General features: G+C 46.3%; 1 protein-coding gene across 2 annotated transcripts; it reads left to right on the top strand.

The window, feature by feature from the left end:
• Window positions 1-129: 129 nt before the first annotated feature.
• On the top strand, window positions 130-21,615 carry TMED8 (transmembrane p24 trafficking protein family member 8). 2 transcript variants are annotated; one of them, XM_054025312.1, is made up of 7 exons: window positions 189-272; window positions 3,949-4,027; window positions 5,186-5,234; window positions 6,396-6,525; window positions 10,838-10,979; window positions 13,133-13,432; window positions 14,373-21,615. In XM_054025312.1, the coding sequence occupies exons 2-7, from the start codon at window positions 3,952-3,954 to the stop codon at window positions 14,588-14,590; spliced, it is 915 nt and encodes a 304-aa protein (XP_053881287.1). In that variant the 5' UTR covers window positions 189-272; window positions 3,949-3,951; the 3' UTR covers window positions 14,591-21,615. The 2 variants fall into 2 exon arrangements, with proteins under 2 accessions (XP_053881286.1, XP_053881287.1); XM_054025311.1 differs by lacking the exon at window positions 5,186-5,234 and having other exon boundaries at window positions 130-272.
• The last annotated feature ends 3,149 nt before the right edge of the window (window positions 21,616-24,764 follow it).

Raw genomic sequence — 24,764 nt, 5'->3', positions numbered from 1 at the left:
CGCCCAGGCGGTCTGCCCTCGGCTCTTTCCGCCCCAGGCTCGGCTCTTTCCGCCGGCGCCGTTTCCGCCTCTGGCCGCTGCTGACAGCTTCGGATCTTCCCGCCGCCTCGGCCCCCCTTGCCGGCCGCCCATGTCGGAGGTGCTGGTGGCTGCCGCCGGCTCCTGCTTCGAGCCCCCCGCGGCTGGGGAGCCGGGAGGCCGCCGCTGCTCCGTGTCCGAGGGGGACGCGCAGGGCCGCCGCTCACCTCCTGTTCCGCCTTCGGAGACTCCAGGTACTGGGGGGCAGCGGGACGCGTCTCCCGCACTTGGACCCCGGGGCGCGGGCTCTCCCCGCTCCGGTCCCTCGGGCCTATTGGCCGCTGCGCTCAGGGGCTGGGGTTGGGGGCTGGAGGAGCTGCTGTGGGGCAGTGCTGCAGGCCGCGGCTGAGGGACAAGCGGAGCTGTGCGTTTGCAGCCTTCGCTGTGAAGCTGGGACTCGTGTGCACGGGGTGTGGCAGCCCAGCCGCGCCTCCCTGCGAGAGCACCGCGGGTTGACGGTGTTCCTTCCCTCCCTCCATCTCCCCTGCTCTCCCCTCTCCCAGGGTGGTATCCGCAGTGCTTGCCAGGCAGCCAAGGAAGTACAGTGCCTATTACACCGCAAGGAGCAGTCATAGGGAAGGTGGGCTGGGAGTGGGAGCTTCCGAAGGGGATTTAGGAGCGATACAGCTAGTAACAAGGTAGTCTGCTTTCACTCTAGTTATGCTATTGCTGCAAAATCGGAGCTTTCTGCAGCTGCTACTTCCAGCTTTCTAGCACCCTGTTTTCAGTACCCATCTTTAGAACCGGGTTGGCTGAGGCCTTGGGAAGAAGTTAACAAAGCTGCTTCTGACCTCTTCCGAGGTCTAGGTATGTCTACACTGCGTAGCCTAGCCTGTGATGGTATAGCTATGTCAGCACAGCCCCCTAGGCTATGTCTACACTACAGATCCTATGCTGACATAGCCCACTAGTATAGACACAGCCCATGGAAGGAGTCTTTCTGTCAGTGTAGGAACACACCTCCCCGAACGATATTGTCTATGTCGACAGAAGCCCTTTTCCATCATTGCTGAAACTACACTGTGGGTTTTTGTTGGGTTCCAAACCCATATGTGTTGGTTTTTTTCCACACCCCTCACTGATGTACCAATCCTGACATAACTGTTAAGCATAGACCATGCCTAACTTGCCTCTTGATTGATACAGTTGTTTATCAGTAGTTTGTTTCCAACAGCCTCTATCCCTCAGGGTACTGGGTTGTTTCTCTGTTCCCTAGTGTACCAACTGCTTTATATTTAGAGAAATGTACTATGGTGTAAGCATTGCCTCATGTAAGGGAGATAATAATAACTTTGATTTGCTTAAGTTCCTAGCACTTTGGTCTCCAGGCACCAGTAAAGACTCCACTGCAATCTTTAGACTAACAAAGCAATACAGCTCATTACAGGGAACCAATTAAGTTTGTTTGTTTGTTTGTTTGCTTTTAAAAAAGCAGCATTGTTTAGTGTAGGGTTAAGACTTGAGATTCCTAGATTCTAATTACATTTTTGCCACTGATTTACTGCGTAACCTGAGCAAGCCAGTTCCCCTCTTTTTGCCTCATTTTTTTCATCTGTAAAATGTGGCTAGTAATACTGACCTTTCCCCCTGGGCTTATGAGATTTATTAAATGTTTGCTTAGCACAGTGGTATCATCTACAATGCACTGTAGACATGCAAAATGTTTAATACCTGATGTGAAATCGAAGGCACCTGCCATTGTGGTACCTAATCAACTATGGAGTTGAGTGTAGTAAGAGCTGCTGACCACATCCCATGTATCACCTCAAGAGGGTAGGATGCTGGGCCTCAGTTTGAAGGGCCTGTGAGTCTAGAATTTATTTCTCCTTTGAAGCACATGCAGAGAATGTCTATGGCATCCTTGAGAGCAAACTTTGGGACGTTTATTTTCTCTCTGACTCTGTCGAGTGGATGGTTTATTACTATGTGTGTGTGAGAGGAACATTCTCTTTCCACTGCCACCTTCCTCTCTGCTGTCTTGGTCTCAACTTCTTTATTTTGTTATATGCAATGGTGTTTTAGCCATGGTGGTCCCAGGATATATGAGAGACAAGATGGGTGAGGTCCTATCTTTTATTGGACTGACTTTTATTGGGGAAAGAGACAAGATTTTGAGCTTACACAGAGTTCTTCTTTAGACCTTCAGAAGAGCTCTGTGTAAGCTCAAAAGCTTGTTTCTTTCAACAAGAGAAGTGGGTCCAATAAAATATATTACCTCACCCACCTTGTCTCGCTTTATTTTGTTATAGGCATTTCTGCATAAGGTGTTTACTACAGTTTCTAAACCCAGTAATATCTGATCTCCCTCTAGTTCTCTGGAACGTCCCTATTGTCCCCAGTCTAGCACTCTCCCTCGTCTACTTCTCCTTTAATGTCCCCTTCTAAAAACTTCTTTATCTCTTTAGTTCATGATTGTGGGAAGCATTTTGTAATCCTGTGTCAGGTCACCAGATGAAACATTTCTCCCCACAGCCAGACTTAGTAACGTGGGGCTTGCCTGATGTAGCTTATCCGTCACTGCCAAATAGTCATATGACATGCAGTCTTGCTGGCTGTTGCTTTTTCAGGCCATATTTTCTCTAGCCCTTGGCAGTAAAATGTTCTCACATTGGTTACCGGGTAGAAGAGACGTTCGAATCATGAGAATGACAGATATAAAAGATCTGCTAGGTTCCCTCTAATCTGTTGCAGGGGGAGAGGCATGAAGTATTGTTTCCAGAGATTGAGATCTAGGCTGTTCATACAGCCTTTGTAGGCAAGGAAGTTCCTTTTAGGTACTCTCCCTTGGAGAATCTTAGGGGGCCAGAATAGGAATGCACGAGCAATAAATTATAAAATCAACCTTGTCTATTGCTCTATTTATAAAGTTTGAGTGAATAGAATTATTTCTCCATTACACAAGTCATGTCACTCCTCAGATTTTTAGAGGCCTATTCAGGTCCCAAATATAATGTACTTTAATGAGTGCATCTTCCAATAAAAGGTTCTTAACATCATGCTCTTTTTTCTAAATGTTCAGAGAACAGATAATTAATATTCATAAGGATGAATAGTTGTTTGGATCCTATACCCAAACAAAACATTATAAGCTTGGGACAGTGGGTTTCAATCCATTTCTTGGTGGAAAAATGCTTTGCTTTAAAAGCAACAAAACAGATACCTCACAACCCTGGTACTAATTGGTCCCCTTGTTTGTTCTTGGCAGAAGAGAGGAATGGGCCTTAGACTAGAATTTGTTCTTGTCTTTAAAAGCAGTCTCTCTAGATCAGATTACAGAACATTGGCGATGGAGAATGCTGCCTGGACTGTTCCTGTTCTGTGGATCAGAGGCCTTTAATGTCTGGGGCTATTAATCTGCTGTCTTTCACTAGCACCAAATTCCCTCTATGAAAAACAAGTAAAAGAGAATTCCTACTGTAATGCGCAACTTTAAAAATCTGTGTAATTGGGAGCCTGTCAGTGCCCAATTAATGATCTTCTATGGGTAATGGAAGCAGACAGCAAGACTGTAGAGCATGCACTGGAATCATGTGGGGACAGAGCTTGCCCTGGTTCTGGAGACTAGGGGGAAACCTGGAGCCTACATCTGAACAGAAATTTGTTTTGATAGTTTCTGACACAGGAATCATAGGGATCAATGTTATCTTTTTCCCAAACACTCCACTGAGGGCCATTGAAAGCATTAAAAACCCTTTCTGTCTGCTGTGGGGGAGGGATAGCATATGGCACAAAAGGTTGCCAGGTCCAGCTTTAGGCTCCAAGGCTGCATGACCTCGGTGACTCTGGATATCTAGAGTTTTGCTTTATTGTCTGCACATTCTCAAGGGTTAAAAGCTGTTTCTCTTCTCTCCATCTTCCACCCATTGCTAGAGAATGAAGATTCAGCCCCAAAACCAGAATCTGCATCCCAGACAGTCGCCTCATCAGTGTCCGAGGCCTCACAGTGCAGGTAGGAAAAGATCTTTGTGTGATGACCCACATTAAATGTTCCTCAACATCAGGGAAATGGAGGATAATCTGTCTCTCCCCCACCTCCTTCTGAATCAGCGGTGTCTGGCAGCTGTTCCTCTCCAGGGCATTGGAGACCTCAACTTTCTGTTTTCAGGTTCTGTACACTGTAGACGATATTGGAAGAGCTATTCCTCTTGACTTGGGGTTATTTTAATGCTTATAAAATAGTAAAATATAACCCATGACTCACCTCAGGTTATTTGGATCACAGAGCTAACTAGCTTCCAACAGGAAATTGTCTGAGCTCTGGCTGAAGGATATTTTTAATAATTAAAAAATTTCTCACTGTATCTAATCCCCAAGGAAGTTGGACCGAAAACCTGCTTTTTTTGCTGCTGCTTTTTCAGTAACTTTTATACTCTGAATATCCGTTGTTTGGTTTATTATTGGAGGATTGCCAGTGGGAATTTGTCTGCATGCATCCTGGCTTTTGTTGTGGTGTTTATTAACATTAGAGTTGCACACATTCAGCTTTTCTCTAAAACTGTTGAAAGCTTTGTCTTAACCTTCTCTTTCCTATCCCCCAAAACCATTCTCCCTTCTCCCCCCCCCAAAACACACACACACACACACACACTTTCAGAAACAGATGAGTTAAATAGGTCAAAATTTGGGTCTCACCAGTTTACTGTCCTCCTTTTAAAAATCCCTCACAAAAAACACAACTTGAGGTAATCCTGGCTTTGATGCTAATGAAATCTGCAGCACAGGAGAGACTGAGATTCCTGCTGCCTTCATAATTACAATTTCATCCAGAGAGACTGTACAACAGCCCAGTTGCTGGCTTTTGCTTCAATCTGATTTTATCATATACTCTAGGTAATCATGGAATTTAATTTTCTTCAAAGAAACTAGTTGGGCATTAAGTAAAATGCCAACCTAAATTTTAAATCCATGTGAATGTTTCCTGATAAATCTGTTTAAGGTCTGAGGGTTTTTTTGAAGGGAAGAGGGTGGTGGGCAATATGAAAGAGGCTTGAAGGGGGAGACGACTTACTCTCTTCTGTTAAATCTGCTTACAAATTTTCTGCAACTCTTTTTCACCCTCTCCACAAAATCCAAAAGATTCAGTGCTGTTTTTTTTTTTTTTTGCCAGCACCTTGGGGGGGACACTGTGACCCTGACCTGTTGGACCCACCTACCAGGTTATGTAGCATGCATGTGTGCTAGAGTGAGATTGAGCCCCAGCTTGGTCTGTGCCACCCACCTATTGATCTGAAAAGAAAACGTAGTGGAAGATATTGGTACATAAATTCAGGTGTTTGATTCAGGCTTCTAAAAGGATGGCTATAAACAGTTAACTGAACTCTGGAATGGGTTACTTAGGAAGGTGGTGGAATCTCCTTCCTTAGAGGTTTTTAAGGTCAGTTTGACAAAGCCCTGGCTGGAATGATATAGTTGGGAATTAGTACTGTTTTGAGCAGGGGGTTGGACTAGATGACCTCCTGAGGTCCCTTCCAACCCTGATATTCTATGATTCTATGAAGTTTTGTAACAAAAACCTATTTAAAAGGTCTCTCTTTTTTTTTTCTTTAACTTTCTTTTGCTCAGCCACCTAGTGGGGTTATCTCTGTATCCTGACAATCAGCTCATTTGAACCACTCTTTTAGTGGAAACTGGTGGTGGGACATGCCCTTTCTACCAGCAAAAATGAGTTTAAGAGAATTTAGTTAGTTTTTGGTTCTTCCTGTTTTAGGGTCTAAGGTCGCATCCTCAAGGGAGTTCAGTTACAGAAACGACAGTCACGTCTGTCTTTTTCCAGCCTCCTCTTTATTTACAGAAACAGTACAGAAAGCATTGGAACTATTCTGTTTTTATTAGACACTTCCAACGTAGCTTGGAACAATCTGTCCCAGCATTACTCCAAGCACCTCGTATTCCTAAAACTGAAAATTTTCTACCATTGGTGACTAGCAGGGAGAGAGTTACTTCTCTCTGAGATGCTACCACTGATCCCTGTCATCAGTGCAATGTTAGCAAAGTAGCCCTTCTATGAAGGAAGTGTGGCTGGGCTCAACTGGAGTGAATTACTGCTACCTAAGGGACTATAAATGGGGAGTGAGCTCAGCAGAGTTGCTCACTCTGGCTTGGATGAGCTAAAGAGGACAGCTGTCTGGGGCTGAGGGTGGAACTTGGTTGAGAGAGAGCTTCTTGCTTTAATGCAGTGAATGCTGGCTCTAGGAAGCCCAGTTCCCTTAGTTTGTTTGCGTTCAAGCCCCTGAGTGGGGTGGATCATCACCTGTCCTTGGCTCACCTGGCTCAGTGTCTCAAGCATCTTGAATTGATATGCCATCTTTCTCCGAGAGGCCGCAGATTGGATCACCTGAGAATGTGCATGCCGCAGAGGATTCTAGAAAAGGTGATGGTACGTCAGAGGACCAGGATGTGGCCGGACAAGGAGAGAAGCTGGCAGACCAGATCCAGCCCCCCAGGGAGGTAGGTGGCTTGCCACTTTTATTTCTGAAAGGCGAGACCGAGGTGCTGCAGTGCTTCTTCCCATCTGCTGCTGAGCCTGCACGTGGGGAACCGGGGCTCTGAGCATTTAGTTATGGCTGTTTCTGTACAATGGGGGAGTTAGGAGTGACAATCTAACCTTTAAAACTCCGAATGTGTTTCTCTCCCCCGATGTATTGGACCAGTCCCTGCTCTCTTTCAGTTTCCACCATTCCTAAGGCTTCAAGACTATTCTCAGGTACTGGCTTTTGTCTAGAGCTTCAGGGAGTTCCTGTTAATTTTAAATAAACTATATACAGTGTAACCCCTTTTGGGGTTTAGAGAGCATGGCCCCTTTAAATCTTTTTCATAGGGGGGAGGGGGAGAGTGAGGAAAAAAGGAGGGAAACTCCAGGGGGTGGCTCTGAAGCTCAGAGGGAGAGAGAGGCAGCAGCCCCCAGGCCCTCACAAAATGAAGCAGCAGAGAACCTGCCTGAAGCCTGGGAAGGACAGGGTGGCCGATCAGGGACACCCCAGGACAGGAGCCAGGAGGAGCACTGTGCCAGGGAGGAATCGCCTGAGAAGGACAGGCAGGAGCTGGACCCAGTATCAGGGATGCCCAGAGCTGCATGGGGCTGTGAGTACTGGGGCTTGTGACTTGTGCATTGGGAACAAGGAGGGAGGTTGCTAGATAGTTAAGTGGGGAGGTGGTCGCTCTGTGTGGCTTTGCAGAGAGTGGCAAAAGAGAGCACCGAAGGGGTTTGTTGGGGGGGAAGTTCACTGAGGCCGAAGACGATCAGAAGCACCCAAGGCTCACCACTGCACTGGAACTTAGCTCAGGACTCCTGAACTCTGTGTGCAGACACATTGCTCGGTGTCTGCCCTTCCAGACTGTGCTACCACTGGGCCTGTGGGGCCTTGGTTTGGATGCAACCCTGTTTTACTGCTCCCCTTATATTTCCCCTTGTTGTTTTTTCTCCTCTCATCCCTCTGTAAATAAATATTTCCCTTTTCTTATATCCATTGTACTTTTCCTGTGGGTGGGTGTTTTCACTCTGGGGGGTTTGGAACAGGTGCCCCTGAGGTGGAAGGGATTTTTCCTGCTGCATTCCTGCGTGCGTTTTCTCCTCTGCAGAGCAGACTCCATCTTGGCCACAAGGGCGCTAAAGTTACACTTGGTGGCCCGTACGGGGACTTTGCAGTGCACACACATACGTTGTGCACCCTGGGCTCTCCTTCACAGAGCAAAGAAACTTTCATCTCAGTTTCTCCCCTCCTGAAATACTGGGGAGGGTAAAGATCCACACCCGTATTTATAACTGCAAAGTGAAGGACATGGTAGCACTATGTACTCACTCCAAGGAAGCAGATCTTGATAAAGTGCCCAAAGAGGTGCAAGTAGAAGGTATCCCCTGGACAATTCTGGGGGCAGAGAAGTCCCCTCCTAGTGTATTCTTGAGCGCAGAAATTGCAAGCTCTGATGGTGGATGAGAAGCAGACAAGAGAAGAATTAATTTTGGCATTGGGAGGGGCTCCAACACCTGCAACACCCAGCCTGGTGGGATGGGCCAAAGAGCTGGGAAACGCTCTCAAAGATGCATTGAAGCCGGCATATGAAAGTGCTCCATACAAGCGGTTACGTTCTTTCTCGGGGGTGCCACTTGTCTAAGAGTGGGAATGCTCTGATGCTGAGAAGCAGAAACGTGTGCTTGAGAGTCTGAGGGGACCTGCCATGCGAATTATCCGAGCCCTGAAAGACTCTCAACCAGCTGCCACAGTGCAAGACTATTTAACCGCTCTTGAGTGTGTCTACAGTGCTACTGATAGCAGTGAAGACCTGTATTATCGTTTCCGCCATACCTATCAGGAGCCCCACGAATGATTGTCGAATTTCATCAGGAGACTAGAGGATTTGCTACAGCAGGTAGTGCGAAAGGAGGGCATCCCCACCAAGCGCATTGATTCTGCTAGGTTAGACCAAATCCTTCGGGGCACCCGACAAGATGAGTTGATGATGTGGCAACTGCAGTTGAGGGAGCGGGCCCAAAACCCACTCCCATTCCACAAGCTCATTCGAGAGATACGTGAAGAGGAAGATAGATTGTTGCAAGTGAACGCAGTGGTGCAGCCGAAAAAGGCAGGGAGTCACACCACCACAGTGCTTGGAGAGATGGAAGAGGCCCCGTCAGTGGCAGCAGCACTGAGAGATTTAACCCGAGAAGTGTCCATGATGAAAGCTCCGGGATGTACTGTGCCATCCTCAGGAGGGGTGATAGCCGGCGAGAAGGGTTCTGTTACAACTGTGGAAGAGATGGTCACTATGCCTTGGACTGCCAAAACAAGACAGATCATGCAAGGGTATTTCAGAGATTGCAGCAAACAGTTAGATAGCTTCAGGGAAACATCAACAGGGCTTGGGGAAGGAGCATCCCAAGACCCTGAAATTCCAAGACTCCCCAGAAAAAGATTTAAAGGGGCCATGCTCTCTAAACCCCAAAAGGGGTTACAACAGTAATTCCTCACTTAACGTTGTCCTGGTTAATGTTGTTTCGTTGTTACGTTACTGACCAATTAGGGAACATGCTTGTTTAAAGTTGCACAATGTTTCCTTATAAGTCGTTTGGCAGCTGTGCCTGCTTTGTCAACTGCTTGATGGCCTCTCTGGAAGAGGAGCCCCTCCTCATGGGGATTAGAACCAGGGGGGTCGGCAGCCCCCCCCCATCAGCTCCCGTAAATTTCCTGTAAGGTATGTGGCTCGGCAGCTGCCCAGCAGCAGTTCAGGTGGCCCTCCCTCCACTGCAGTGCTGCTCCTGACCTGCCCTCTGCCTTGGAGCTGCTCCTGGGAGCTTCCTGCTTGCTGGGGAAGGTGGGGAGAGGGGTGTTTGTCATGATTTCCCTCTGTTCCTGCCCACCCCGCTCGGTACCCCCTCTCCAAAAGTGAAGGAGGGGACAGTCACAGGGCTTGGAGACAGAAGGGTGGGGCAGGGAGCTTGCAGGAAGCTGTTGCTTCATGTCTGAACTGGCTGATCTGCTTAAAAGGGCAATGTACTTGAAGTGGGGTCAGCATACTTAAAGGGTCTCTCTCTCTCTCTCTCACTGATGCACGCACCCCCCAGCACTTTGGAAAGTCAGCACCTGTTCAGCTGTGCATGTGCTGTCAGGAGGAGGGAGCAATGCGCTCCAGCGTAGGTTCATCATCATGTTCAGTTTTTGCAGGGAAGTGTTTGCAGCTACTGCCCTGCATCTATTGTGTTTCCTCCCTCCTGCCTAAGTCCATGCTGCCTTGTAGAGTGTGAGGCTACATTAACAACAGCGTATTAACCCTTGAGGTCTCAGCCAAGTGCTAGTTCTTCATTTAGCAGAAAGGCATTCCCTGGGAAATATTCCACCCTCTTACTCCTTCACCTCAACCAAGCTTTACAATCATTCATTGCAGTGTATAATATTAAGCTGTTTGTTTAAAATTGTTTAAAACTTATACTGTATATGTACATAATGTCTTTTGTCTGGTGAAAAAAAATTCCCTGGAACCTACCCCCCCCCCCCATTCTTATGGGGAAATTGGATTAGCTTAACATTGTTTTGCATAAAGTCACATTTTTCAGGAACATAACTACAACATTAAGTGAGGAGTTACTATAGTAGATTTTTTGGGGGGTGATGGTGGTGAAGAAGCAATGTTATAGTTCTTTTAGGGAACAAACAGCGCCTGGTAATTTCAAATACAGCTTCGGAGAGACGTTGTGTAATAATACTCTTGCACCATAAACTCTGTATCTGCCTATGTGAGGAATGGGTATTGGCAGTACTGTGTTAATCTGGGCAACAGTTTTAACAAGTTCATAGCAGGCATCTGTTTAATTGTGACTGCAGTCTAAGCACTGGGAAAACTGAAGAGGCTGATTCCTATAACTGGAGCAGCTTCAGCACTAGAGAGGGCATCCTTTTACCAAATAGAGCAATGATAGCCCCCAAACTCTGAGGCAGTGCAAATAGCTAGACTTATCTGTCTATGGAGATGATGCTTCCTTGGGAGACCAGAGGACACAAGCACAGTGCAGCATTTGACTCAAGAGTTTCACAGTGTTGGAGGCAGAGAAGACCATGCACAGAAACGGTCCTCTGAGCCAGCCAATTATTTAGTAAATATTTTATACTTGTAGCAGAAACCCAATTTGATGTGAATTGTGATGTGGGAAATTGATGTGAGTTCATGGAAATGGCTCCTTCTTCTCCCTCCATCCCTGACAAACCATTTAAAATCCAACTGGAGGCTCCCAGAGCCACTGAGGAACTTTCTTATGTGCCCTCCACAGGAGGCCGTAGTGCGGATGACTAAGTACCGTGCCCCACAAGGACCAGGGGATATAGTCATGATACAGTCGGAACACACAGGTGCAGTGGATGTCCTCTCTGCAGAGCTGGAGACTGCGGACCTCCTTGGTGAACAGAGAAAAGGTGAGGACTGTGATGGTAGTCGTTCCCTTAGGTAGGAATGATGCCTTGTATACACAGATCTCCTGTGGCAGCAGGATTGGAACTGTTGATGCTCTCCTTCAATAGGGTGGGCAGAGGCAGTCTACTAGACGTTACCAGCTCTGTATCACTGGGAGTGGTCTGGTGGCTAGTGTGATACTCCCAGATTTGCCATTGATTTGCTCTGTGGCCCTGGATAAGTCACTGCTTTAAGTAGCTTTTGGACACGTCACATCACTTAGTATTGTATACCTTTTCCAGTGCTCGGCACTCTAATTGCCATTGAGTCCCTATCCTGCCACGTGGGTCGCATACCCCCTCCTCAACTCCCATCTCTTTAGAGTGTGCACCTGCTGAAACATTTCTAAGGGCTGGTCTTCACCATGGAGAGATCTGAATTAGATGCAGCAGGGATTGATTTAGCGGGTCTAGTGAAGACCCGCTAAATTGAGGGCAGAGCACTCTCTGGTCGACCCCAGTACTCCAGCTCCCTGAAAAGAGTAAGGTACCATCAACGCAGCACAGTGAAGACACCATGGTAAGTCAACCTAAACTATGTCGTAGCATAGTAGCGTAACTTAGGTCTACTTACCCTGGTAGTGAAGACAAGCCCTAAGTAAAGCAGTTTAAAAACAAACTCTCCTCCCCTTATAAATCTTAGCTCACAGACACAGGGGTGAGAAGATTTGTGAGTGGGAAGCGGAGAGCAAGAAACTTAGTGAGGTCCTTTCTCCTGTCAATGCCTGAGTGTTACTCAGTACAGCATTTAATGGGAATCATGTATCTGCAGCTAGAACAGACTGGATCCTGCTGCATGTTGGGGCAGGTGAATTGATGGATGAGCTATCAAAAAGGCCATAGAGAAATCTAGGAACAGACAGAGTGGAGGAGGGCATGTTAGTGCCAGATACTGCATTCGCTCGCGCTCTCTCTTTCTCCCTCCCCCTGCCCACCCCCGAAGACTGACCAGGAGAAAGGGCTACAGACAAAGGACCTGTGAGATTGGTAATAGATCCTAGCTTGGAAGAGAAAAGAGTTTAAAATAAATTGGGCAATGGCTGACTACCCAAGATGTTTGAGGGATACTTGATGTTTGTGGAAACCTTTGAAATAGAAAGGGGACTAGTGATAGGGTCAGGACTGTTGCTGTGATCTCTTCTCTCTGCTGCCCTTTCAGGATTCAAGATGTCTCTTGCCATCATAAGTCCAAGCTAGTATCCACCTGACCTAGCCTCATCTGTTTATCCTCCCTCACTATTCTGCTCTTATTTAATGTGTGCTGTGTTCCATGGTTGGTATTTGGATGCATGTGGAGTTACTCCTTCAGGGTGGTCTACAGAGGTTTGCTTAGAGTTTCCCATCAGTGGTAGCAAGGGTGGAACCTTTAGTTTCAATGAGGTGTCATAGTTTATAACCCTGTTCAGAGCAAGTTTGTACATGGTGGGGAAAATGCTAGTACCTTCTCTACATTGGAACTTCCACTGGTGGAGCTAAATCAGTGGGAAATTCTGAGAGCTTGTAGACAAGCCCCATGGGTCATGGGAGAGGTTATGCCTCTGGGTGTGAAGAATAAGCCATGTGAGCCCCTCCCACTCCTCCATTTTTATGAATTTTGGACTGAATTACGTAGGCTTTGGGTCAGCTGAGAAGGCAGTTTCTGCATGCATGCATGATGCTAGTTGGTTTCTATCTGGTTTCTTAGGCTGTCATCATGCTGTGCTGTCCAGTAACTCTACCTGCCACTGTTGGGTGTCTGTATGGAAGCAGCAGTGTTAAGTCACAGGTGGAGCTGAGGTGCTGGAGTACTGTGCAATGCACTTGATGGGACAGAATTTTTAGTTAGGCCTGTACCTAACTTTGGCAGTCTGACTCTGTACCTTTAGATAACAAGCTAATTCAGAGAATGGCTTTGCAAGCTCTGGAGGGAGGGAAGAAGGTTGGAAGGGAAAACCAAGAGAGTAGTATGTCCAGTTCTGAGGGCAGTGCTAGTGGAAGGCACCTGTCCTTGCCTTGAGAGGAGATGGAAGGTAAAGATTTGAGTTCAAGAGCTGTATCAGGAATAGCAGAACTCTTGTTAGCAGAACTCTCTCTTTGCCTTCTGACCAGTGATGAGTGGCTTGTCTTGTATTTTTCAGCTCAGCCTCCTCCTCTGGCTCCAGCCTCCACTTGGACCACTTGCAAGATAAGGGAATTCAAAGCCAAAATGGGAAAGGAGAAGAATGCTCAGATGGTGGTGAAACGGGGTGAAGTAGTGACAGTCCGGGTGCCAACACACCCAAATGGGAAGCGTGTTTGCTGGGAGTTTGCTACGGATGATTATGACATTGGCTTTGGGGTCTATTTTGACTGGACTCCTGTCACCAGTACTGCCATTACTGTTCAAGTCAGTGAATCAAGTGATGAGGAAGATGAAGAGGAAGAAGATGAGATCGAAGGTCAGTGCAAAACTTTACAAGAGAAATTAATGTTGTGTTCATCACCATGGTACCCAAGTACCTCCAAATCAGGTGCTGTAATTCCTCACCACTTTGGCTAGTCAATCTACATGTTGACTGCAACCCTTTTGGAGTCCCAAGCTAATGATGAGAAGACCCTTCCTAATGGCTGCTCTTCTCCCCCACCTCAGGGGTATGCTCCACCAATAACACACAGCATGTCCTTGCATATTGAACATTGATCACTTGCTCCCACTCTGTTTTCTATCCCTTGATCAGTTTCTAACCTGTAACCGGATCAGAGTACAGTATGAGACTCTGACTTAACTCTTTGCAATCTGTTAGGCTGATGATCAATGCTGATGCAGTTTCTGGGTTGGAGAGTAGTGTGTTTCTCACTGTATCAGTAGCTCTTGCTGATTGCACCCAGAGGGCATGCTACACGTCTTTGGCGTATCTGTAGCCTAGAAGGTGCAGGGAGTCTCAAGACCAATGCAGGTCCCATCTCAGGACCAATAATGACTGAAATTAAGCCCCACTGAGGAATCCTCTTGGAGAAGTAGAAGGGAAGACCGAGAGACCACCAAGACCAGAGGTGAAACTCTCCATTGCATTCCTCCACCCACAATCAATTTCTCTCTGGCATTGGGCCACTTTGAGGAGACCCTGCTTTTTAAAGGTGTCTACTGGGTGAAGAGGACAAGGAGGGAAGTGGTGGGGGGAATTCAAACTATTCCCCAGTGCATCAGTCCCAAAGGGTGCCCCCTCTCAAAGCAGGCGTCCTATGTAGAGAGACTTTGGGTTGTGCATTGGACAGGGTGGGTGTCTCAGCCAGTCTTCATTCGCTATATCTCATGTCCTTGTCATGTAACCATGCCTTACTGATCATTTCCCCTCTGTTGGTTTGTCTGATTCTGCTTGTCTCCTCTCTTCCACTCAGGACTCACCCCCGTTGGAGATGTGGAGAGGGGCTCTAAAAGCTATCTACGAAACCGCTATGGGGAGATCATGCCTGTGTACCGAAGGGACAGTCACCGGGATGTGCAGGCAGGCAGCCATGACTACCCGGGTGAGGGCATCTACCTGCTCAAATTTGACAACTCTTACTCCCTCCTGCGCAACAAGACTCTCTTCTTTCATATCTATTACACCAGCTGAAGGAGTGGAGGGAGCAGAGACAGCAGGCAGGTAACACTGACCAAAGCAGGCTGCCAGCCGGGACTGGCACCCCCTAATTGGCACTGCCCTATGGCCAAGTGAGAGACCTGGCTCTCTGCTCTCCTGTGGATAAGAACAGGTTTTCCCCCATTCCCTCCCAGCTTACTCACAGGAAACGGTAGCTGTGGCTGCTCAGTCGTCCAAAGGCAACTCCTCTCGCTCTAAATTTCAGGAAGCCTGCTCTGTGAAGGCATCAGGCTGGGACTTCTCATTACAGCCAGTAAATTGTCAGAGCGCAGATTCAGGTGGCAGCGTTTTTCTGTTGCACTTGTATAACTGAAGCTGAAATACCCTTTTATTTAAAAATCCTCAAACTCTCCTGCGGTGGTGTAGTTATGTCACAAGTGCCAGACCCAATCGCGTGAAACCTTTATTTTGGAGCCTTGCAGAGATAATCAATAAGATCATCTCCATAGGAAAGGGAAAGCAGGTGTGGCTGGGGAGGTGGATACAGATCATCCTGACAGTGGGGATGTGTGAAACTCCTGTCACCAACAAAAGTTTCTCTTACCTGTGGGGAAAATTGAGCTGCAGCCTCGTGTGTTAATGTAAAACTGTTAACAATCCCAGGTCAACACACTTTGAATCTGAAAAATATGGGATCAGCCTTTCCCTTATGTACCCACCTGGAGTTAGTGAGTCCCTGAAGTCATTGCTAACTCCTAACACATCAGGGAATGCAGCTCCCTGGCCCACCTCAGGGGTTAGCAATGACATTAGTGGTCAGCCTGTGCTCAGCTCTTGGCAGGAATAAGCAAGGATCACAGTTGGGTTTTAAAGGGTATTTATTTGTAACTCTTTAAGATTCGAAATGAGTATTTATTTGATTTTATTCAATAACATTTCCCTTCAATGTAGCTGCTGAATTTGCTCTGTGGTGCGTCTGTTTGGAGTTAGACTGGCTTTGTGCATGATGATTCTGGTGAAGTTCCAGTCTGACACCCTCCAGATATTGCTCTTCTGTGCAGATACAGCCCTCACTGCAGATGGGGTTAGTGTTGTCGTGTATAAAGTCAGTCTTCACCCTCCGAAGAAGCCCAGTAATTCCCTGGTGATTCCATACGCCTTGATTCAGACCCTCCTTTTTATCTGCTCTGCCTACTTAAGCACTCAGGAGCAATGGGTAGGTCAGGGAGGTAAGAGCAGAGGGAGGTGTACAGTTGAGCAGCCCTTGTCAGTCTGCTGCTTCAACAGTAGTGGGTGCGAAGGGCAAGGCAGCCTAGGCTCAGGCACCAACATGTGTTTTTGTTTTTCAGGAGAGGAAGGGGGCAGGGAGCACTACTGCTGTGCTAAAAGAGGAGGGATGAGAAGCAGGGCTGCTCCTCCTTTAGGAAGCACAGAGGCAAGGAGGGAGCAGCTGTAGCTCTTTTTCTCTTCCCAGGAAGGGAGAGGGGAGTGAAGAGCAGAGTGGCCCAGACCTGGAAGAGCTGGAAGGTAAAGTAGCCTCCTAATTCCAGGTAGCATCAGTGGAGGTGCCCTGCAAGGAGGAAGAGAAGCAGGATTTTTTTTTTTTTAAGGGTAGGGCCCTCCCTTCCCTTCTGAGCAGCCTGGGCGGGGGCTCCTCTCTCCCTGACCCCCTAGCAGCCTGGGCAGGGGTGCCTACTTCCTCCCCAAGCCCTCTTTGAAGTGCCAGGTCAGACACCTCCCTCTCAAGTTGCTTCCATCCACAACCTCTCCTCCCCCACCCCCCAACCCCCCGGGCCTGATCAGCTAATGCAAGGAACCCCTCTTTTACTCAGTCTGGCTCTCAACTTCCTAAACAGATGTGGAGCAGAGTCCTGCCCCATCCCTTAAATATTCTGCTTCTGACTGCAAATCTCCATGTCCCCTGTTCTGCCCCCCCTCCCCCCCGGCTGTGCAATGCATCAGTGACTGCTATGTATTTGGCCCTTTGCTACATATTTTGGAGGGTCCTGCATGCATCTGAAAGACTAGAGGAATGAGTGATGCACTGTCTAGGCCATCAGCTGCTGTCTGAAACAGGACTTAGTAAATAAGGAAGACACGTCGTCTGACCTGTATATATACCAGGTATTCTAGAGACTGCTGATGTCATTGATTTTCATTTGGAGAGCTCTACTCAGGGCCAGTGTTCTAGAACTGTCTCCAGGATAAATTGTTCCCCTTTAGCCAATAAGAGACTGTTTCCTTTCTAGGTAATTGGCAGCTGCTCCAAATAGTCCTTAGCTAAGGTGGCTGTACAGTAGATGGGAATCCCAGTGTTCAGTCCTGGCCTTCTGAAATAGAGACAGATCTTTCTTTTGAGGCTCAGTCCACTTCATCAGATTTGCCCCCTTCTTGCCTCCTTGATTAAGGACAAATGGTCCTTGCATATGGTGTGCAGTCCCAAACTGGTATATGTGCCAGTCTTATTACCTCATTGTGTCTATAGCCATGTTTGCTGCTGACTGCAGCAAAAGGGCCTTGACACATCTTCCTTCATTGTTGATATTTCACCAGAGTAGCTTGTATTTCCCATAAACACTACACAGCTGAAAGTGGAGAATATTTAATCTACAATAATTAAAGCTTCACAGCTTCCAGGATAAGTCACACTTTTCTTTGGTCTTTCATTTCCAAGTTATGTGAACATATTGGTGACCTTGTCACCCAGGTACTGAATGAAAATATATGGGTGACTGACTGAGAACCACTTATCTTTGGAATGGTCTGCAGTTGTCACTAATTGTTCTTAATAAAGCCAGTAACTCAGCCTTTAGTCTTGTTAAGATACTTTAATCAAGTCTCTAGCAGAAAGCATATCCAGTTAGCAAGGAAAGGACACTGTATAGCCAGTGGCTTACAGCAGTTATTTCCATTCAGTGTATGGCATCTTAAGCCCCAGTCAGATCAAAGGAATAACCTCCTCTCCCTGTCTCACTCCTCGCTAAGCTACAGCTTCCTTGGTACCTCTGCCCACAATACCTACTAGGCTTGTATCCTGCCCCGGTACCTATAGCTGAAGCAGTGTTGGGGAGACCTCCATTCTGATTGCAGACATGGGGAGCTGTGCCTCCTCAGTCTGAGACGAAAAGTGAATTCTGAAATGGATTCTAGTTTTGCATGGCAGTTAGTAACCTAAAAATATTCACTTTTGAGGAAAGTTCCTAACTTGTTTCCATGGAGTGATGCTTTTGTGTGTTTTCCTCTCCTAGTTTGTGGCTAGAAAAAACTAAATCTCACCAGAGGGAAAAAAAAATTATATTTGGCGAAGTGTTTGTCTTTCCTCCTGTGTGTTTTTGTGACTGAATGTGAAATTAATTACTGTTTTTTTGTATGTTCACCTGTATTATGAATGTTATACACACCTGGGTGAGTTTGCATAGTAGTTTCTATGGCACATTCAGCAAGGGAGAGCATGGAAAAACATAGCTTTTTGTGCAGGTCATACATAAAAAACAACTCTTGTACTTAAATTTACAACAGTGGAGACATAAAATCCCTAGCACAGGGGTCAGCAACCTTTCAGAAGTGATGTACCGAGTTTTCATTTATTCACTCTAATTTAAGGTTTCACGTGCCAGTAATACATATTAATGTTTTTAGAAGGTCTCTTTCTAGAAGTCTATAATATATAACTAAACTATTGTTGTATGTAAAGTAAATAAGGTTTTTAAAATGTTTAAGAAGCTTCATTTAAAATTAAATTTAAAATGCAGAGCTCCCCAGACCGGTGGCCAGGACCCAGGCAGTGTGAGTGCCACTGAAAATCGGCTCGCATGCCGCCTTTGGCACACGTGCCATAGGTTGCCTACCCCTGCCCTAGCAGATTGTAACAATGTCAAAGGAAGTCATAAATTACCCACAACTCCCTCTTCCCTTCTCCATTGCGCAAGAGTATTGAGAGCAGTAGAAATCCAGGTAGTGTGTATTGCATTTAGGTCACAGAATTAAAACTCTTGGGGCCTGTTTAAACTGAAGTCATTGGCAAAATTTCATTGACTTCAATGGCAGCAGGAGTAGGCCCTTGGTTTTCAGACTACTTGGAGGCCTGTGATCTGGACCCTTCTGAAGGGTTATTTGTAGGGTTTTTTGTGCCACTTCTAGGGCAGACACTTTAATATTCGGGGCCTGTTAAATAACTGTGGCATCATGTTACGTCTCTTTTGAAATGTTAGAGCTGGGATGAAAATGCACATTCAGACCTTGAGAGAGAAAATTTAGATGTCTGTTTTTAGCTTTTTATGTGGGAGTTTCTTAGGACTTTGTCTATTCTAGAAATTAGAGAACTTCCTGGCCAAAGCTCTGCCTCCTGTCTCACTGCCTGTGAAGTAAGTGTGTGTGTGTGTGTGTGTGTGTGTGTACGCGCGCCTCCAGTGGGTAAGTGTACAGAAACAGTACGTGTGGCTGGACTTGTGGAGCTGGGTAGGAGATAAGTGGGGGAGCCATGTTACCTGTCCAGTGGCTGTGCCTTGGTGGCTCTGGAGCAGGAAGGAGCTCATTAGATAGCTTTTCAGGGTGGGGTTTTGGGAGGGATCTCTATTCTAGTATGCTTGCATCCCAGTTGGATTTTTTTCTTTTTTCTCCTCTCTCCCCCCCCCCCCCCCCCCAAAGCCATTCCCTAAGGATTTATCACATGGTGCCTTGAAACAAGAGGGAGTGAAACCAGAGCCACAGACTTTATTTACTTTCCTCAGATCCTTAATTGCAAGGGTTTCCTCCCCCTCACTTTTCCATCTACCTTCCAAATAGCACACCTAGAAGTCAGGCTGGTGATCCCTTATAGCCTGTCACAGTTTCAGGGTAACTGCACCTGTATCCACACCCCCCACTGTGCTCCACCCCAGGAGTGCCCAATCAGGTCTCCAGCTGTCACCTGTCTCTGGGCAAGGACTCTTGTCCCACTCCCTTTTCACTGGAGGTTTTAAGGCTACACATGTCCTTGCCTTACACTGTGATATCCCCAGTAAACCAGTCTGCCTAACAGCCAGTGCCTGTGTTGCTTTCTCTCTGTGGGCTATGAACAGTGCATTGCCAGCAGTTATGAGTTACCACACAGCTCTTTCTAAGCAAGCACCTTTTTTAAGCTAAAAGCATTACAGAGCAAACCTATAAAAACAATAAATTCCTATTCACATGCTAAAAGCTTATCAGAGGTTACTCTGATCAGTCCTAGGGGGCCCTAATAGGCCAAAGTCTTTCCAACCTTCCACAAGGATTGGGGCTTCCCTCAGATATAAGGGAAGGATCCTGTTTGCAGGATCAGAAAGGAGGGCTGAGTTGGTTTAAACCCAGCTGTTTTATATCAAAAGTCCTTTCTTTGTCTGTCTCCCAGTTTGAACCAGTAAGTGTGCAAGCCTCCCCAGGGGTGGTATCTCTTTGCAGGTGTTTACAATCTAAGTCAGGGGTTGGCAACCTTTCAGAAGTGCTGTGCCGAGTTTTCATTTATTCACTCTAATTTAAGGTTTCACGTGCCAGTAATACATTTTAATGTTTTTAGAAGGTCTCTTTCTAGAAGTCTATAATATATAACTAAACTATTGTATGTAAAGTAAATAAGGTTTTAAAAATGTTTAAGAAGCTTCATTTAAAATTAAATTGAAATGTAGAGCCCCCTGGACCGGTGGCCAGGACCCAGGCAGTGTGAGTGCCACTGAAAATCAGCTCACGTGCCGCCTTTGGCACGCGTGCCACAGGTTGCCTACCCCTGACCTAAGTAATTTATCTTAATCACCCCCACTGTTTTTGGTTCCTCAAGGAGCTGTGATGACCTCCCACCAGAAGTTTCATATAATCCCTGGCCCACAGTGATATATAAACTTAAAACAATATGGTCCCCAAAGATATTGCATGTGGTTGCAATATCTGTCACTCTGTTCCTGGCAGATTAAAACTGCCTTAACTGAGACCTTCTCACCAAGGAGCTGAGGATTACAACTGAAAGCCTGAGCTCTCTGGCATCACAGGGCCTTTGCCTTCAAAAGGTGTCTTTGCTACTAGTGGGCATGCATACAGGAATACCTCAGTGTTATTTTTTCTTGAGGGAGCTGTAGATGCATGGATGCCAAGGCAGTTATAATGAGGAGGACTTGTGACCATGCTAACCGAACACAAAAATAGCAGATCTTGTGGCCATTCAGCCCTCCCCTAGTGGAGTTTGTGAATCCAGAGTTGGAGTTGATATGTGCTGCTGTGTACTATGGAACTAGATGAAGGATCAAAGCTGCAAAAATCTCTAAATTGTAGATGACTTGTTCTCCTTTCCCATACTTGGTAGAACCATGGGAGCAGTGCATTGTTAGGCATATCCATATTAAGAGGGCATGCAGATCGAATAGGGACAGTCATTGAAATTGTACCATGGTAAATTTAGAATTGGCCTCATTGACAAGAATTTAGCAAGATTCAAAGAGTGATGGGACACTTATGGATAACAAGAATGTCCAGGATTATTGCAATAAATACTACATTTAAAATGAAGTTCTAGAAGAGATCAAACACCACACGCTTCAGGGCTCAAATCAATCTGTTACTATCTGGAGTTGGGAGGAGACTTCCTAAAGGGACAGGCTATCCCCTTGTTTGCCTACTAAGAAGTTTCTTGCACCTTCCTCTGAAGTATCTGGTGTGGGCTGCGGCTGGAGACAGGATACCATGTGAGAAGGTCTGATCCAGTATGACAATTCCATATATTCTGGTCTCCTAATTACCTGTGACTTCTGGAAGTATCAGCTGAAGAAATGTGTACTTCCTCTCCTTTCTGACAGTGTAAGACTCTGTGATTCATATGGAATAAGAATCTGATTTGTGACTGGCTAGAATGGATGATGGGTTCAGTCCTTTGGGCAAAAGTGAGATTCACAAATTGAGATGTTAGATGCCAGCCATCATGCCAGGAGCTAATGAGCCATTGCCAAGTGACCACTTTGAATTTTAGTTACTTTTGAAAACTTTCAGTGGTTGAAGGCAACCTCCAAGAGGCCTCTAAGGTACCCTCATGACAGCAGTCTACAAGATGGAAAGGCCAGTCCCCACCTCATTGCAACATGCCCCTCAGTAGCCTTTCAGTGGGGAATGTCTTGTAGTTGGACACACCTTAAAGGTTTATTTTCTTGATCTGTGGGTTTTTTCATCAGTCCTCATCTGTGTTATGTGAAATGTTTTTTAATGTACTGTAGTTTCAAACTGAGTCAAGTTCTCTGCACCAAACTGCTGCTCTTTGTCCTTCCAAGGGATTGTTTTTAAATATCAAAAGGATACTTTACCAAAATGTGGCACTGAATGTTTTGCTCTATGGCCCAAAGAAAGTCTATATTTCTAGTGTGCTTGCATTTCCTTCTAGAGCTCAGTTAGCGTGTTTATATTCAGTATGGTGTGGCTGTTTTGTGACATGTATTGTTTGAATTCCAAACTATTTAAATAAACTTTTCACTATGCAACCACAACTTCTGTCTTCTGTTAAGGTGAGTGGGTGCTTCAGAGCTAAAACTCGGACTTCAAGCATTCAACAAAAAAATCTGAGCTGAACTTGTTTTTGAATAGCAAAGCAGAGAGGAATATTCATAGTGAACTTTGCAGCAGTGCCAGACTTCAGCAGTTGGCAACTAGGGATGTTCTCCTTACTTGTCTTAGCTGGCATAAGCAGGGCACTTGTATTGGGAAGCTCCCAATGCTTGGAGCTCCTCTGGTTTTGGGCACTGGTCAGATGCTTCTTTAAGAAGTTCATCGTTCTATTTTAAGATGGTGCTGTGAGAGGACTTGTAGTTAGGTGTCTTACCTCTTTTGACAGTGACTTCTTACGACCTGGTGCAAGCAGGATATTCCTCAACTTTGAAAGATATGGGTGAATTAGTTTCTGAACTTTTGTGCTTAAGCTTGGTTGTTCCCCCACCCCTTAATACAATGGAGATTGCAATATAGTTCCCTCTCCAGCATGACTCCATTCCTCTGATCTCCAACAGACTGGTAAGCGGCTTGCCAAAACCATGCAACGTGGAGTCACTCTTGCCTATGTTTGGTCCAGCACAACACTCTGTTCCTTGAGTTGCAAATAAAGCTGGTTTATATGTGATGTTGGGGAATCAAAATATCTACAAAGCCTAATATAGGTGGTGGAGTGAGGCCAGGGGCTACATATTTCATCCAAACTATTTTTGTCCAGATGGTGTCAACACCTTGTTGGGATTTTCTTGCCCTTCAAATGAATGTGATTTTTAGCAGCAGCAGAGCATGCTTGCAGGGCTGGAGTCAGAGGGCAGGAGTACAGAGGCTTTTAAAAATTAATCAACCCCCCTATTCCACAAGTTAGAGCAGGCAGAGCTGCCTCCTTGTGATGGTATCTGTACTGTAACCCTTAGCAGGAGAGGGGAGGGCTAAGGGACAGTTATTCTCCATTTCATCACCTTTAGAATTGTTGGAGGGAGAGAGTGTTTTTTTTCCAATTGAGAGACTAATTAAATTGTCCAGAAGCCATGTTTTCCTTCTCAGCCACTGTGGCTAGGGGGCTGTAAGGAGATGCACTAGGCCAATCTGAAGGCTGTATTTAAATAGCCCCAAGGAGCAGGCTGTTTGTAAAGAACAGCTGCTAGATAAAATAAAAAGCAGAAACACAGCTACACTACCTGTGTGTGACCTTCTGTACCCTTCACCATTTATGCAGCATTGGGTGCTTTTAGGGAGTTCAGAGTGGAGTGACTAGTGCAAATGTTAGGGCTCCTTTCACAATGTCCATGTGGCTCCAGTTTGTATTTTTTCCTTTCTGTTTGCTCTGAGTATTGTGAATGAATGGATGGGCAAAAGCATACAGGGTAGTGGTAAATGTAAAAGATATTTTCACAAAGCACATTCTGAATTTATTCACACTGGAAACCTAATTCTAAGAGTTGTGCTCATCCAGTCATGGAAGAGGGGAAAAAAAGTCATGTGCTCTGGGCCAAACTACCCACTGAATACCCACAGTGACATATCTGCACCCTCATAATTCTGTTCCCGTTCTTGAATAATTTCAAATGGCAGAGGAGGAAAACTGGCTTGTGGACAACTCTAACAGAAATAGGCATGAAACTTACCCCATGAGTTAATTGCTCAGCTGTGTGGCTCTTACACTGACTGTACCATAAACACTTTCCTAACCATAACTCTTGGACACATAGAGGGGGGAGCCAGGAAGGGACATAGCCATTGCAGTGCTGAGCATCACAGCACCAGCTTTTAGAAAACCATAGGAACAATCCTGAGATTCAAAGCCTGAATTAAGCACCAATGCTCCCTATACAATGAATGGGGAGAGATAGGTACCTAAGAATGCAATCCACAAAAGCCAGCATACTAGATGGGAGTCTGCCTAAACTAGCCAATAGGAGATGCCAACCCAACCCATGTGTCCTAAACCTGTTCCCTCTCAGAATTTGGTACTAGCTCTGTTTAGCAGACAACAAATGGAGCTGCCTGGATTCAGACAACTTAAGTGCCTAAGTGTTTCTTATGGGAATGAGTTCAGCAGCTCCCTTGCTCAACACACAACAGCTGGAGGAGGAGATGGGTGCCCTAACCACTGAAGCAGAGTAATTCATCCCCCCCCCCCCCCCCCCGCTGCCTGGAAAGGGATGGGTTTGGAACGCTGGGCTGTGAGGATCCTTCTCTCTTGCATTAGTCTGAATCTGTCTGAACTCAGGCTATTAATTTATTGGCTTCTGCTGATTTTACTGCTAAGGTCCTTGGTTGTTCTGTCTCTCTATCCACCCTGCCCCAAATTGCACGTAAAACTGTGGTCTATGCTTGGAAACCTGCTACCTTTGACTGGGTGTCAGCCATAATTCTCTTCTGGTACCCCTTCAACCCGGTTCACAGACAAAGGGCTCAAGCCCTGCCAAAACTAGATTCTGCTGTGCCCTAAGCCCCGGATCCATGGCACTGATTTCTGCAGTGCTCTGATTACCAAGGGGGACTGGCCAGTCTCTGCTGTAACTGGGGCTGGACTTGCTTGCTGCCACCCACCTCCACCACTGCCATGACCACTTTACATGGGTGTGGGCTAAACTGGGTTTAATAGCTGATGTTCAGCCTAATGACAGGACCAACTGGTGTGCCCCCTTCACAACTGGGGAGTGGTGGAAGCGGTGGTGTGGGTGGGGTTGTCTGGGGAGCTGTGGAGGGGGGTGGATTGAAGTCAGGA

This window comes from Malaclemys terrapin, chromosome 4, assembly GCF_027887155.1.
Source record: "Malaclemys terrapin pileata isolate rMalTer1 chromosome 4, rMalTer1.hap1, whole genome shotgun sequence".
Lineage (NCBI taxonomy): Eukaryota > Metazoa > Chordata > Testudines > Emydidae > Malaclemys > Malaclemys terrapin.
This window is presented reverse-complemented; position numbering and strand designations above follow the sequence as displayed.